This window comes from Trematomus bernacchii, unplaced genomic scaffold (assembly GCF_902827165.1).
Source record: "Trematomus bernacchii unplaced genomic scaffold, fTreBer1.1, whole genome shotgun sequence".
Classification (NCBI taxonomy): domain Eukaryota; kingdom Metazoa; phylum Chordata; class Actinopteri; order Perciformes; family Nototheniidae; genus Trematomus; species Trematomus bernacchii.
In genome coordinates this window covers 21379248-21394240 of record NW_022987973.1, presented here as the reverse complement: position 1 = coordinate 21394240, position 14993 = coordinate 21379248, and the positions used below count along the sequence as shown (strand labels likewise).

The 14993-nt window shown below is 39.0% G+C and overlaps 1 protein-coding gene across 2 annotated transcripts in view; it reads right to left on the bottom strand.

The window, feature by feature from the left end:
• crtc3 (CREB regulated transcription coactivator 3) overlaps positions 1-13412 on the bottom strand; it is a 44655-nt gene extending 31243 nt beyond the window's left edge. For both annotated transcript variants that reach the window (XM_034116456.1, XM_034116458.1), the window contains exons 1-3: positions 12195-13412; positions 7514-7621; positions 5100-5228 (exon numbers count right to left, since the gene is read on the bottom strand). In XM_034116456.1, coding sequence (XP_033972347.1) covers positions 5100-5228; positions 7514-7621; positions 12195-12326 — 369 coding nt within the window. In that variant the 5' untranslated portion in view covers positions 12327-13412. The remainder of the gene's footprint in view (positions 1-5099; positions 5229-7513; positions 7622-12194) is intronic.
• Between the last annotated feature and the right edge of the window lie 1581 nt (positions 13413-14993).

Sequence of the window (14993 nt, the reverse complement as noted above, 5' to 3'; positions counted from 1 at the left end):
ATTAAATTAATGTTCTCTTATATTAATATACCGTTCTCTAGATAAAGACCTTTAAAATATACCAAATGTGTCACAGAATAAAATTACTTGTTACTATTAACATAGGAGAATAGGCACTGTAGTGTGGAATATACAAGTGTTCTCAGTTGATTCGTGTATTTTATTTGGTGTTTTCAAAGTTTTCAGTTATGTTTTTCAAGGAGCAAGCTCTTTGTGTGATCACCTATAAAGGTATAATAATAGAGACTGTACATAGAGTCTTCATTCAGAACAATTTCAGACACTCGAGTCAGGGACCTTGGTTTTCCTGCACTTCAGATCGAATCAGTAATGATCCTTAAAGAGCAACTTGCAGGTTAGAGACCCCAGTGAATAAATGTGTAGGAAAATGATGTATACACTAGATTTTCTAAAAAATATACATAAATATACACTACAGTGACATCTGGCGTCGTTTTGGAAGACATTTTTACTTCCGCATAAAAAAAGACCACCCACGTGTGACGTCACATGAGGGAGAGCGGCCGGTCTAACATATTAATTAACATGGTTCACAATGCTAGTTTTGACACAGAAGAGCTTGAAAATGTATATTCGTATGCATATGACGGACCACAACCATATAATTATGAGCCTGCTATGCGTCCACGAGACCAGGAGCAGCCAAGGATTAGAAGAAATAACGGCCATCGGAGAGAAATGGAGCTGTGGTGTGAGGAGAACCAGTGGAGAACTGGGCAGCTGTCTTGGTGAGTGACCAGCGTTAGCTACAGTTAATGTTAGCTAACGTTGGTCACATCACAACATTGTAAAGTTAGCTATCATATATCAGGCTATAACTAAAGTAGTATTGATAATATAGTAACATCCATAACAGAAACTAATGCGCAAGTATCAGCCGTATCTCGCGTTACCTAATGCAACTCCACACTACGTCTTACGGTGCTGTGTACCGGAGGGGAGAGAGAGAGGAGCGAAGGGGGGAGAGAGAGAGCAGCGAAGGGGGGAGAGAGAGATGTAATACGGTTTCCTGATAAACGTTTTGTTTGATAGGCCTCAGCTGTGGAGAGTATGTGCTGCAGGGAGGTGGATGCACCTCGCACAACGCACCCGGGAACGAAAGCTAGCTCCGGTCCTTTTCCTGTTAGGGAAACTGTGGACTCGATGTCCTGACACTGACAGGCTGGAGTTTGTGCAACCTGCACAAACTCCAGCTCACCATGATTAAAAATGGTGAAATGGTAAAACTAGAGAATGCAATTCCTGAAGAAATTGCTAGTGGGAATGCTTTATGCTGAAAAGCTGACACTAAACTGCTATGCTGAAATGTAATGTGTAAGAAGAAAGTGAAGAATTTAGATTGAAATGATACATGAACACTGGGGGCTTGAATGTGTGATGAGTGAAGAAAAGAAAGTAAAAAGGCTTGGAAAAGCAGCAGAATAATTGAACTGCAAACTTTTGAACTAACTTGATGGCGAATGATCTGTCGCCATGGCAACGGCATTTGATGACACCCCATAATACGCTTAGATGCGTTGATGGCTACATCGTTACCAAACCTGTGAAGTTTTGGGCCGTTTGGAACATTTTCACTGAAGTTATGAGAAAACCGTGTTTCATGGCGAGCATTGTGTTGCCATGGCAACGGCATTTGAAGAAACCCCATAATTGACGTAGAGCTGTTGAGGGCTGGACCGGTGATATACAAGTGAAGATTGGGGGACGATTGGACCGTGTCCATTGGACTTACAGCGACATCGTGTTTCATGGCGAGTGGTCTGTCGCCATGGCAACGGCATTCGATGACACCCCATACTACGCTTAGATGCGTTGATGGCTGCATCGTTACCAAACCTGTGAAGTTTTGGGCCGTTTGGAACATTTTGTGTGTGAGAGAGAGAGAGAGAGAGAGAGAGAGAGAGAGAGAGAGAGAGAGAGAGAGAGAGAGAGAGAGAGAGAGAGAGAGAGAGAGAGAGAGAGAGAGAGAATGAAATGAACAGTTAGAACTGACTGCTGTCAGTTGGAGTGATGACATCATCGTGTTCCATTACACAGGTGTTTATAGTTGAGCTAACGAGCTCTGTAGAGATCAAAGGTTTGCATTGTTCTGAATGAGAGATAAACCTCTTACATGTGAACGTTTTGTGGAAGAACGATAACAGATATCTGTGAAATTTCAAAATGTGAAGCATGTCAAGGAAGTTGAGTATCTGAAGTGTAATTTTTGTGTACTTTCGGGTTAATAATGTGGCCTTTTTGGCAGTTTAACTAAAGGTGTGCGGCTGCTGCTGTGAGGAAATATCAGCCTGAAATTACAATGGGCTTTAACCCGTTAAGCCCATAGCCTGTTTTTCAGGTCTCAGGCTCGAAAATGACATTCCCAGAACAAATGACCATATCTTCCCTTCTAAAAGGGTTAAATTAATAATCTTTTTTCTCAAAGTAATGATAAACCTGTGAGTTGGATGTAGAAAAGTGAGAATCAATATAGATGTTTTTTATTTTAAAGAAAATTCAGATTTTACATAGTAAAATACTTGGATGATGGGTTAGTAGACTAAAAGCTTTAGGAATCCAAAGTACAACATATAATAAGTACCCTGTATCAAGATTGATGCAAAACACGTGACATTTGACCTTTTTAGAGAGATTTAGCAAAAAGAAACCACTTCTGGGGTCATTTGGGTGGATTTTCCATATCTCTGGCCCCCCTTGCTCGATTTTGATGGTTGACACCTCTTTCTGACCGTTAGAGCCAATAGAATCGAAGGGGGAGTCCCCCACACACACACGTTGTGAAGAGAAAAGGTGGGGGCTTCGCACATGTAATTTTGCATCAGAGTGGACCTATCTCTAGCTTTGACATCTGGAAACGGAAAAGCAGTTTTAATGCTTATGGATAATCAGAAATCATTTCAAAGGGACACAGACACATTATATTAACCTATGGATTAACTTCAGCAGCGTTTTTATCGTTTTAATGCCATTGAAGACCACTTTGGAGAGACTACAGAGCCAAGGTAAAAATGTTAGCATTTTTAGCTACCTAGCGTCACCTGTTTTGATGTCCGTTTTTGCTTATAACGTCGCAAATACGTATAATTCAGTGGTAATGTCGGTGTCAAACGATTCTGTGTCACCTCACGATGTGAAACAATGTGTTGGATGTGGTGAAAAGATAAATAATAAGGTTTTGCGAGTGATTTTCGGTGCAGTAAGGTGTTAGCATTTTTCGCTCGTTGCTAATTCAGAGGCTCAGTGTTAGCATTGTGGGTTTTCTTTTGAAAAAAAATATTAAAATGATCAGTTAGATGAGTTTCTTCCCGTTACATGGATATAAAACATTCATAGTTTTATTAAATGAACATGCCCTCAGACACTGTTTCCTGCAAGATGTTGCGGCAGTACCCCGGTACCGGGGTCTCTCGGGCTTAACATGTTAATGGAGACATGTTGAACGTTTTTGTCACTTCATGCCCTCAAGAGGCATTTTGTTGAACTATTTTTGCTTAATTATTTGTCATTTTTCAAGCTACGAGATGTTTTCCTACGTTTGTCATGAAAAATTATGTCTCAGGAATGTAGGGTTTGGGAATTATGGCAGTTTTAAAAAAATATATGAAGGCAAATTTCAAGATTTGCTCCACTCTAGCTGTGACATCACGCACTCTAGTTAATGTTAAAATCTGAAGAAAACCTCTTTAACAAGGTCTGAACAATGTTTAATATCTCTAAAAGTAAGAATCAGATTTAAAAGTTGTGTTACAGGAATAATGTCAGAAAGATGTGTAACATTTTAAAGTTGGAATGAGGTTTCTGAGTGAAAGTATGAATGAACAGTTAGCAGTTGAAGTCGCATGAAGATTTGTTGAAGTCTGAAGAATATCTCCATTGACTTCAATGGTTAAAAATTTGATGAATTATGGGATGTATCTCTGGAATTATGAAAGTTATGAATGAGAAAAGTAATAGCCTGCGACTGAGCTGAACGTTTTGATGTTTGAACGGAGTTTCTAAGATGTTGAATGTGGGAGGAGAAGAGGGCCAAAATAAGTCGGCGGAATAATAATAATAAACTTTTTGTCCGTAGCATAACATATAGTTGGAATGCTGTATCAGCATTCCCAATAAATTACCGAAAAAATACCAGCTCACTAAATCACAACCGCTCAAACCAACTACCAACTACTACCGCGGATGGGGCAGAGAAGGAGTCCGAGAAAGTTGCACCCCCATGTGACGTAATATGACGCGTTTGACGTTAAAAAATAAGCAGTTTTTATTAGCAGAGCTCAAAACGGCTCCTTTCCCCTCTGAATTCCTGCCCTTATGTCTCGTAAAACATCAAATCCTGCATTAACCTTTTTAATTGTAATTTTCAGGCAAGGTTAAACGTAAATGTAGTAAAAAAAAAAACCTGCAAGTTGCTCTTTAAGTGCTCAAATCAACAGCAGTTCCAACCACAAGACACATTTGGAAGTTGTAATTTAAATTTTGAGACAGTATTCCCAAGTTACAGAATGCAATCCATAGTCTTATAAAATATCTGTTAATCAATCTTGGTCTAAATTCAGCCACTGGTTAAGACAAAAAAACAAATGGTAGCAGATTATATTACGCAATCTGGTTTATAAAACTAGTGAAACTGGTAATTAAAAGAGGCATAAGAAAACAGATTGTTCTGTTTTTACTCACTTACTATTTTAAAGAGTGTTGCTGAGAGCTAAAGTACCAACACTCCCGCCTATTTTCCTCACCCTGTGTGTTATCCCCATTACAACAATGACACACTTGTGCGGCTGCCTAAAAATCACATCTGCTGCTAAATACACATGCATACACAACCTGAGAATCTCCCACTGTCAGTGTCCATTAGGCGTAAGTAAAGCGCGCTGTCTCTGCGTCACATTTCAAACTAGCATTGTGACTAAGTCTGTTCCTGAGGCTACTGAACAGCTGCCTACACTGGTGAATGGCGTCACGCTTGATACAAACACAAACCGCCATTCAAAAAGAAAAACAACAATAAAGACCAACAACCCGGAAGCCATAACACCCACATCTCCCACTGTCAGTGATTAAGCTTGGAAGGATATCTGCCGTCCGTGCTTGTCGACGGGTCGGCGATGGGGGGAGTTGATGCGGTTGCGGTCCCGGTGGACCCTCTCCACCAGCCCGTGGTGGCGGGTCCCTCTGACAGAGTCCAATCCTGACGGAAAGCCCCCCTGAAAAGAGAAATCACATGATTAACAGTTCAGTTTACCACAGATGGAGAAGAGTATTGGAAAATAGCTTTGTCAAATGTTATTTAAATCAGTTGTAACTGAATGTTGTCACTTAGTCCAATTTGTTCAAAACCAAAATGTCCTTTGTGTTCATGCCCTTATTAAAGTCTCAGCTGAAGGCCGAAAGCCTTTGTTTCTTATAAAGCTTGTCATGCGAGGACTGCTTCATGGGTTTTGGGTTTTTTTTTGGATCACGCTGGCTCTTCAAACACAAATGTTGAAAAGAGGTGCTGTAAGATAACATTTTTTTGTTAAGACATTAAGTACTCTACAATCATGAATTGATTATAGGTTATCAAAAGGTTATCATCGGGTGGAATCTAGAAGCCCTTTAGTTTGTTGAGATTTGTTCCCATAACAGAAAGTGAATGGACTCTACAAGTGACACTTCTCTCCCTCCATTGATTTGTGGTCCTGACCCCGGTGTTGCAATTACTGCTCTACCTCAAAGGGCCATTCCTCAGTATAACAAGGCCACTTTCACCCGGACCCTCTGTGTCCCAGCATAACCCACTCCTCTGAGAGCTGACACAGATACAGGCCCAGGAGCTCCACTGCCTGAAGGAGAGCTGAAAACGACTGCACTGATCTTAAAGTCCATCTTTTTTTCTAGTGAGCAGCTGAATAATTTAACGCTCTGAGGAGAGGCTTGTTTGCACTTCTGAAGGTCCAGCAAAGCTCAGAGTGGGCGCCTTGAGGATGAGCTAACGGTGCTGCAAGATTCATCATACCATTGCATATGCATTTTTAATAACCTTTTACCACATAAAAAAGGCAAACATTTGCATTATATTAGTTTCAACTCAATAAAAAATAAGAAGGCATTGCTTATTTTGAATCCATAAATATCCAGATCACCAGTTGGCTTTTATTTTGAGTTTAGGAGAATGAATCTTTACTATTTGATGTAATATTGATAAATGATGATCTGGCTTTAATATAAGAATAATTTATGAATGTTATGATATATAATATATGTATATTATAATTTGATTTTTGAGGCTCAGGGTCCCATGACAAAACATTCCTTTAATGGGTGCTGTGGTGTAAACAGTTTGGGAGCCACTGGACTAGAAAACATTGGAGCTGATGGTAATTGTCCTCAGGCCTTGAAGAACCCTGAATGAGGACCTTGATTTTAATAGATTCTAAAAGGGAGACATGGTTTTAAAATAAGAAATATTCAGATTCACTTCAGACAGCCTTGTGCCTAAAGGAAAGCATTTGAGGACATTAGCACAAAATGAACTCCAATGATTTAATTTCTAGCACCAGCACATCTACAAGGCTTTGTTCAGACTGTAAGAAAAAAAAGCCGCCTCCTCATTTTTTTTTTAGGGCAATGCTTTGTTGGCACACAGCTGGGGTGCTGATGCAGAGCACTCGGAATTTTTTTCTTAAAAGCAGCAGGTCCACCCCACAAAAAAAGTGTTTAACCTCGCTCCACTTTTCGAGCGCATAGTCCATTACTTCCCCATGTTTTTTTGTTTTATATTTGCAACAAAGGCAAGACAACTGTTATCCTGTGGTCTGAAAGAATCAGAAAGGAACATTAGTGGTGACGCGCTTTCATTCAAAATTAAGGGAAAGACGCAAATCACCTGGAACCGATGGAAACTGACGCACACACTTGCATGTCCCCTAAGTATTTTTCAACTTGAGGGACATAATTGTGTGCTTTCTGACTTAACACACCTTAAGAAACCATTGAACACTGATTGGACACAACGTATCACAGTGTTAAATATGAATTCTACAGTAACCACTGCAATAATGGAATAAGCACAAAGCTGATTTACTTCTGGGCTCCCTCGTCTTGAAGTCAATTGTTTTTTAATCACCTGTGGTTAATACAATGAGATTATGAGATTTGACTTTGAAGTCCTAAAAGCAGCGGTTGCTAACAAGCCAGACGGGAAGTCATGGGAACATCCGGAGTTGGTTTATGGCCTAACGTCAGCTGTTTATTGCGATTACATTCACTCTTTAACTATTATTAAAGTGGTGTTAATACGTGTAGGTTATTCTGCTAAACAACACGTGTAAATATAATAAATGTGTGCTTGCCATTGATCTTATCTTATGCAATATTCCTAAATCCAATGGAAAAATCCCGTTACTTATTGTTGAGTGAGCCCTTGCGATGCTAACGTCCGAGTTGGCATACAAAAATACGTAATCACTGCAACACTATTGCTCTGTACAAAAACGAAATGAAAACCCACCTGGAATTCAGTGCTGGTGTTGCCAATCTGATTGACGTTAGGCAGAGAGCCATAGTACTGCGCCCGGGACTGAGTCAAGCGAAGCTGCTGGACCTTCTGAAACTGCACCTGTTCGTCACAAAGGGGAAGAAAAAAAATAAATAAAAATGGTCAGGATTTTTGAATTTTGGACATCTTCAAGTGTAAAGCACATATAACTTCCAGTAAAAAAAACGTACACTTTCATATAGGGCTTTTCTTTTTCACCATTGTCACTGTTTCTCAAATGAGAGTCAAAAGTCTCACTGTGATTTCTTTATTTTTTCTATGTATACCTCTTGAAAGCAGCATAAGCAAACTGCATGGAAGGAATTAAAGACTTTTGAGACTTATTGTGAGACAATAGGCTACTACAGAATTAAAACAGCAACCATAACTCAATCAGACAGACATTCACCTACATTTACACCCATTTGCAAAAAAACAAGGAATCATATGCTTTCATTAGTAATGCACAAATGCATCCAAAATAACTGACAAAAATGCAGCAATAGTTGCAATCTCTAGTATATGTGCAGGTTGGCATCTAAACCCAGCACACTACCAGGAGATGAGATGACACAAAGATATCCTCAGAAAAAAAGAAGAAGCTTGTTCTGCCAAGGTAAGCAAAACAGAGCAATCAGCAGCTGTTATCAGGAAAACGAAAATCCGAGGGTAATTCTTCCTTAGACTACCTAAATGGCAACATTTGAATCTCAAAGGCTGACCTTGTTTCGACTTTATCAATGGGATTTACAGCGAACGGACAGAGATCTCTCACAGAGATTATGAACATGACAAGATATAAGGGATGGGTTTAGGGGCTTAGAAAGAGTGAGGTAAAACTCTCTATTTTGGTACAACATGTGTCACTTTACGTGCGGTTACTATGATGAAGTGTCAACTAGGGCTGTACCCGAATATCCGAATATTCGGTCGTTGGCCTACTATTCGTTTTTCAATTTCGTTATTCGGATATTCGTTTTTTATTTTATTTTTTCTAAATGTATGCTATCAATAAAGGCGAATTGCCACATTCTTATACTATATTTATACTTTTTAATTGCACTGTTAAAAGGCGGAAATATATACAATCTCAGCTTGGGCGCCTGACATCGCTTTCAATAGCTAGTTCTGATCGATATGGACATAAACGCGAGTGAAGTCTAATCTGACGGGAGAGAGAGATCAGCTGCTGCTGACGAGTCGACACGCAGCTCTGCATACTGTAATCACCTGCAGTGGTGAGCAGAGCAAAACACACACACACACACACACTTCAGGTTAGAAAATCACACGTAGCTATTTTAATTACCTCTCAAACTACCTAAACTAGTTATAGATATGTTTAGTTTTACTGTCGGGTCACTCATTACTGGATCAGCGATCTGCATGAGATACTGGCGGGCTGTCAGGAGAAGGAGAGAGTGCTCTGTTTATTATTCCCGTGTTATTATAAATGACTGTACACTTTTGAATAATGTAGTTAATCTACTATAATTAGTTTGTTTAATATCAAATCATCAATTTGTTTTAAAGCTCAATAAATAACAAAGAAGACATTTGACCGGCACTTTTCTCATTTTGTCCGGAAGATTTAAACTTTAATGGACATGTTAGCTTAGTTGTTGTCCAGTTGCCATGATGAAGCTGCTTTATCCACAGTTTAAACAGTAACGTTACACATGATAACGTTACTGCCGCGCCGCGCCAGTTTCTTGCCTCAACAGAAGGAACAACAATCCTGCCAGTCATGCCGTGGGTACCTTCCCTTCTCTCTGCACTTTGCCTTACAAACCAAGAGACAGCATCTTTGATTCTGAGAAAATACTTCAACCTTGAAAGCTTTTTCCAAACCTAACCACTGCTTTAGAGGAGGCACATTTCACACCATCAAATACAAAAATGTCACAGTGACCAAAAATGTGAATTACATTTTGACAGTAGCCAGTGTGTCAGATAACTCCTCCTGCTGCCGTGACACATGACAAACATACTTCTGATAATATTGTGATTACTTTTGGCGTAACACCAGTGACATTTAATTTTCAATCTAGGTCAAATCACCAAATATGATTTTTTATTTATTTTTTAAACCAAATCCGCATTTAAACCTCTTACACCAGTGTTGGCGTTAGGGATTACATAACGGCAGACGTGCAGACTTTACACACTTATGGTTCACAGGGCCGCCAGCAGCTGAGAGAAGGCTGGGGTCTGTGTGGGTACTGCTCCTATGAGCCCCTCAGAGGGAGTTATATTCAGTCCTTTGGTCACTGGGGTAAATGTTGAAGCAGCGACTTCTAATTCCAGCTGTTTGCCTCAGCCTAGCTGACTGGACTTTTCTGTCTCGCAAGGTCACTTACAGTTCATACCTTATGGCATACTTCATTCAAAACCACATCCTCTTTGACTGGCCATGCAGGAGTCTCCCACTCATAGAATGAGCACATTGTGAACCAATGGCACGAGTATAATGTGAAAAGCATCTTTATATCCTCCCAGAGTGCACTTTTTTTATTACTTGGAATGTGTAGTGTATATGCTTCAAAGGATCATGAGATATACAGAAAGAAATATATCACAAAAATAACAGCTCCTTTTAAAAAGCACGTTGACCAATGTGAAATACAGTAAGCTGCTTCAATTACAGATAAAAGCCACAAATATGTATTTCCCTTTGTAAATGACAACTGGAGATCTGAAAAAGTGTCTTGAATGACTGGTGACCCAAAGTCTTTAAGAAGTAAACACCAAACATTAAACTCAAACTGTTGGCATCAACATTAATCTTCCTTATCAAGTCTCACCATCTCCTTTGGAAACCACAGGCATCATTATTTTTTCAAAAAACAAGTTGGCGGATGAGCCATCAGCTGAACGTGAAACCAATGATTATTTCTAAATACGATAAAAATCTATTTTTTCTTTCCATTAAACATCACAAGTTCCCAGTGCTCAGTGTCAGAAACACAATATCTATGACATAGAAAAGCAGTAAATAGTTACCAGATCATTTTCAGTTGAGGTTTTTTTTTAGCCATCTTGGCTCAAAGAATTGCTTATTTTCTAAATAGTAGTACAAATAGATAAAGCCATAGTTGAAAAATAGACTCCCACCTGGTTCCAACCTATTTAATGGGACGATTTGGTATTTTTTATATCATTTGAACTACAATATCTTTGAGTTTTGACCTGGTGATGGACAGCGATCCCATTTTTCTTACATTTGAAAGTCCTACAAATAACATAAGATAATATAGAGTGAAATGGTTTGTCTTTTTTCATGAAACAAGCCACTTAGAAACTATTTGAATCGTTTATAAAAGACGCTTATGCTCCACTCTAAAGTCACTGTTTGAGATGAATGTCACAATACAGCACAGCATCTAAACATGACATACAAATCATCTGACATTGGCTGTTTTGAGACCTCATCAAGGTTCTAGAGAAATACCATAAGTCGTAAGTATACATTATGGACACCTGAGCATCTGCGCAGCAAATGAATGAGAGCATTAGCTAATAGATGTAAATGTAAATATGAATGATACAGTATGTCCAAATGATGTGCCATCCTCGTCATCCCACACTACTAACTCTATGCAGAGGAGGCACATGAGGTTTTACCTCGGGAATTCATTAAAAATAATGGAATAACAAAGTGCAGACACAGCAGCCTGAATACATGCATACTGTATATTTACAGGCAACAGTGCTTCCTTTGGGTATTCATAAAGAGAGGGGCTTTAGACGGGTGGTGCAGATTAAGAAGAGCTATTTTCTCAATGTCCTGTTATACTGTTGCAATTAAAAAAAAACAGGTCTGGCACTGTTTATGTTACATATTGGATTTTGTATGCTGTTCCTATTTATTTTTGAGAGTTTTAGTTTGGGTACTTCTTTTTTGCAGTAATTTTTATTACATTGACCATCTATATATTTGCAGCACATAGGGTTCACCCTTGTTGAATGGAGTGGTGTAAAGTAACAAGTACATTTACTGAAGTACTACTAGTTAAGTACAATTTTGAGGGACTTTTTGCTACTTCTACCAGACTACAATTCAAAGTGAAATCTTGTACTTTTACTCCACTGTATTTATTTAATGTCTTGAGTTACTTTGCAAATGTGAATTAATATTGTTAAATACTAACAACACTTTAGTTACACCTGGAGTAACATTTGCAAGCTACCCTGCACTATACAAAGTACCTACAATTATCTCCACATTTACTCTGTATAACATATTAATGCATGCATAATTATGATACAAAAATAGAATATAAATTATTCCAAAATGGGCCAATCTGCAGAATGAGAACTTTTACTTTTAGTGCTTTAAGTATATGTTGATGCCAATTACTTGAGTAACATGTTTTTTATTTTTATTGCAGGACTTTTAACAGAATATTCCTACACTGTAGTACTTCTACTGAAGTACAATATCTGAGTACTTCTTCCACCTCTGGTTGAATGGATGTAGGAAGGGAAACAAGAAGTACTGGTGGTTGAATACCAGAAATTTGAGTGAGCAGAGGAAGTCCATCAGACTCACTCCAGCCCAGGCAGAGTGAAAGAATACAGCTTTGTCCTTAAACACAATGAACGCATTCGTACAAAAAAGGGCCACAATTAGCTGAACATTAAGTGTATTTACCCGTGAAACAGTGAGGTCTGTCATGAGCTGCTCAAAGGCCCGCGTCTCCTCTGCTTGCTTCTGGTTGTGCAGCGCTATCTTCTCGCTGAACTTCCTGGGGTTTGAGCCACCTGTGCCCGGGGAGCCGGACATCGTGCGGGCCGCAGTTTTACAACTTCAGCTACTTTGAAAAAAGTGGTAGATGGGGCTGGGAGTTTACTGTCCAAAGTCTTCCAGTGAGCAGTGCGGTGAACCCATTAGAGTTTTAAAAACATACCACACATCGCTGTTTGGTTAAAGTTAATTCAGTGTCAACTGCTGCAGAATCACAACCGAGTCGCTACTGTGAGCGGAGCTAGTAGCTAACGTAGCTAAGCTAACGTTAAAGCTCCAGTTTATAAAAGTTGTCTTATTTTTCTGTGAGTAAATAAAGCGTTTGTAAATTATGTGTTTACAATGTAACTTTAATTATTTCCGAGCAGAATGACGTGTTTATTAGAATAAATTACTGGTACAATATAACTTCATATTTCCAGCGAACCACTTGTTTGAATCTGTCGTTATCATAACGTTAGCTGTCATGGCTAACATAATGCTGGAGGTGAACAGTTGGGTAACAGCCGCAGCTAGCCAAGTGAGCTAAGCTGCTGTCAGTGCCATCACAACAATTATGAAAAACGCACTTTGCCAACTTGTGTACACTCGACCTCGGTCAACATCTAACATACTTTTAAACGAGCAATGAGAAGAGAAAGTTGTTAGCCTCGATAGCTAAATATCGCTACTAACGTTAGCAAAGCTCCCGAGCAGATGGGCAAAGGTTTGTTCGGTAAATTATATTTCAACAAGTGTCCGCTGGACTGGTCCGGGCGTAAACTCAATATCGACTTTATGTTACCAGAACAATTGTGAAACCTCCACAACACCACTATTCACTTGTGATGCAGGAAAATAATCCAACATTTCACTCTTAAACTGATATCACAGCGCTTTTTAGGAGTCGGGTCTTCTTCTGTTAATCCACGGACAGCGAAGAGATTTCAGACAAACTCCAAGCCGACGACTCCGGTGAAAATAAACAAACAACGCCGAAAGAAAAGCGTTTCTCCTTCGTCGCTGCTGAAGCAGAAGTCTTCTGAGAGATTGCTGCCAATGTTTTCAGTTTATTAGCGTGGGTTGACACTGCTTGTAACAGCAACTCAGATCCGCTGGCTTGTTATCCTCATACTACTGCGAGAAAAACATTACCTCGTTAAACACGACCAATACCTTTGATGTCCACAGGGCGGCGACAGAGCCATTATACTGACTCAATGCGATTACCATACTGCCAGCTCGTGATGGCGAGATGAATTCAGCCTTATGAAGCTTTGAAGCTTTCCAGCCAATTGGTTCGCAAAAGGGTTCATCTCATGAGACTTCATCATGGGCTTCATTTGAACACAAACCAAAGTGTGTAAAACAGGCAGATTTTATGGGATTAGTTTTGTGTCATAAAGATAAAGCAACACTTTCTCAGAATCAAGCAAAACTAAGAGTTTAAGAGAAAAAAGAACTGAGTCAAGCTAAATACATTTAATTAAAAAAATAAAACTATAAGTTGCAAACAAATCATGTGTGTAATCATGTAAACTGTAAGTCTTTTTTCTTTGTTTTCGAATATCTTTTTGTTTGCGGTTCTCTTTGCTTCTTTCTCGATCAGACTTTTGCTCTCGCTGCAGCTCTTCTCGTTTGCGCTCCTTCAATTTTTGTTTTCGATTCTGACACAAACGTCCCAGGTGGGCGGGACTTTCAGGGGTGCGTCCCCATTGGCTACTCAGTTTTTGAGTGACAGCCCACTACACCACAGATCATACAGTGCAATTTATGCAGCAAACTCCGGAGTCCACTCGGCCACGTTAGTGTCGGTGCCTCCTGGGGAGTTTTCATGAAAATATCGGATTTATTTTATGGATTGCTGTGCATTATACTTGTATTGTGTAGTTTATACTTTGTTCCAACTTTAAATATTTTAATACCTGAACACACTGCTGCTGTAAAATAATTTCTCAATTTGGGATCGATAAAGTGTCTGTCTATCTATTTATTTATTTTATAGATAAAAAAAACACATCTATGTTTTTTCAAGCTAAAGGTGATACACAATATAAACTGTATACTGTTGTTTTTTCAAAGACATGTTACATTTCAAAAGCATATATTGCTATGTTTAGGACAAACAATTAAAGACTGCTTTAATTTAACAAATTCTACAATATAAAAGTGGCAGATTTGCTTTATTAAACAGACCAGACCTAGGTTGCATACCAACAAAATTAGGAACATGCTCACATCTTACTATGTTGGTCTGAAGAGCTGAAGCATTCATACACAAAGGATAAAAACTGTGTTGTCTCGTTCTATATCCTGTGAGAAAATGATATACATTTAGCATTAAAAATTCGTCATACTATTCCTGAGGAAGGTATGAATAGTCAACAGATTTGAATGGAATCTCTAACATTTTCATGTAGAATAAAGACAAAAGAGTGACATTACATTTATTTAAATTTGAACCAGAAGATGAAGTCTCAAATAATGTTTGAAATAAAAGGACATAAAACAAAAAGGTGGATAATAATAAAATCTATTAAATGTATATGTAAAGACATTTGGTCAAATGAAATGACACTGAGCAAGTGATAACAGCAACGCCCAGCGTGGATGAAGATGGTGCAGGTCTTTCGCGAAATAATCTGTGACGTGTTTGTGTGTATTGTGTTTGTTTCCCGGGGAAATACTCACAATAAACACCGGCTGTTGTTATGCCTGCTGTGACGT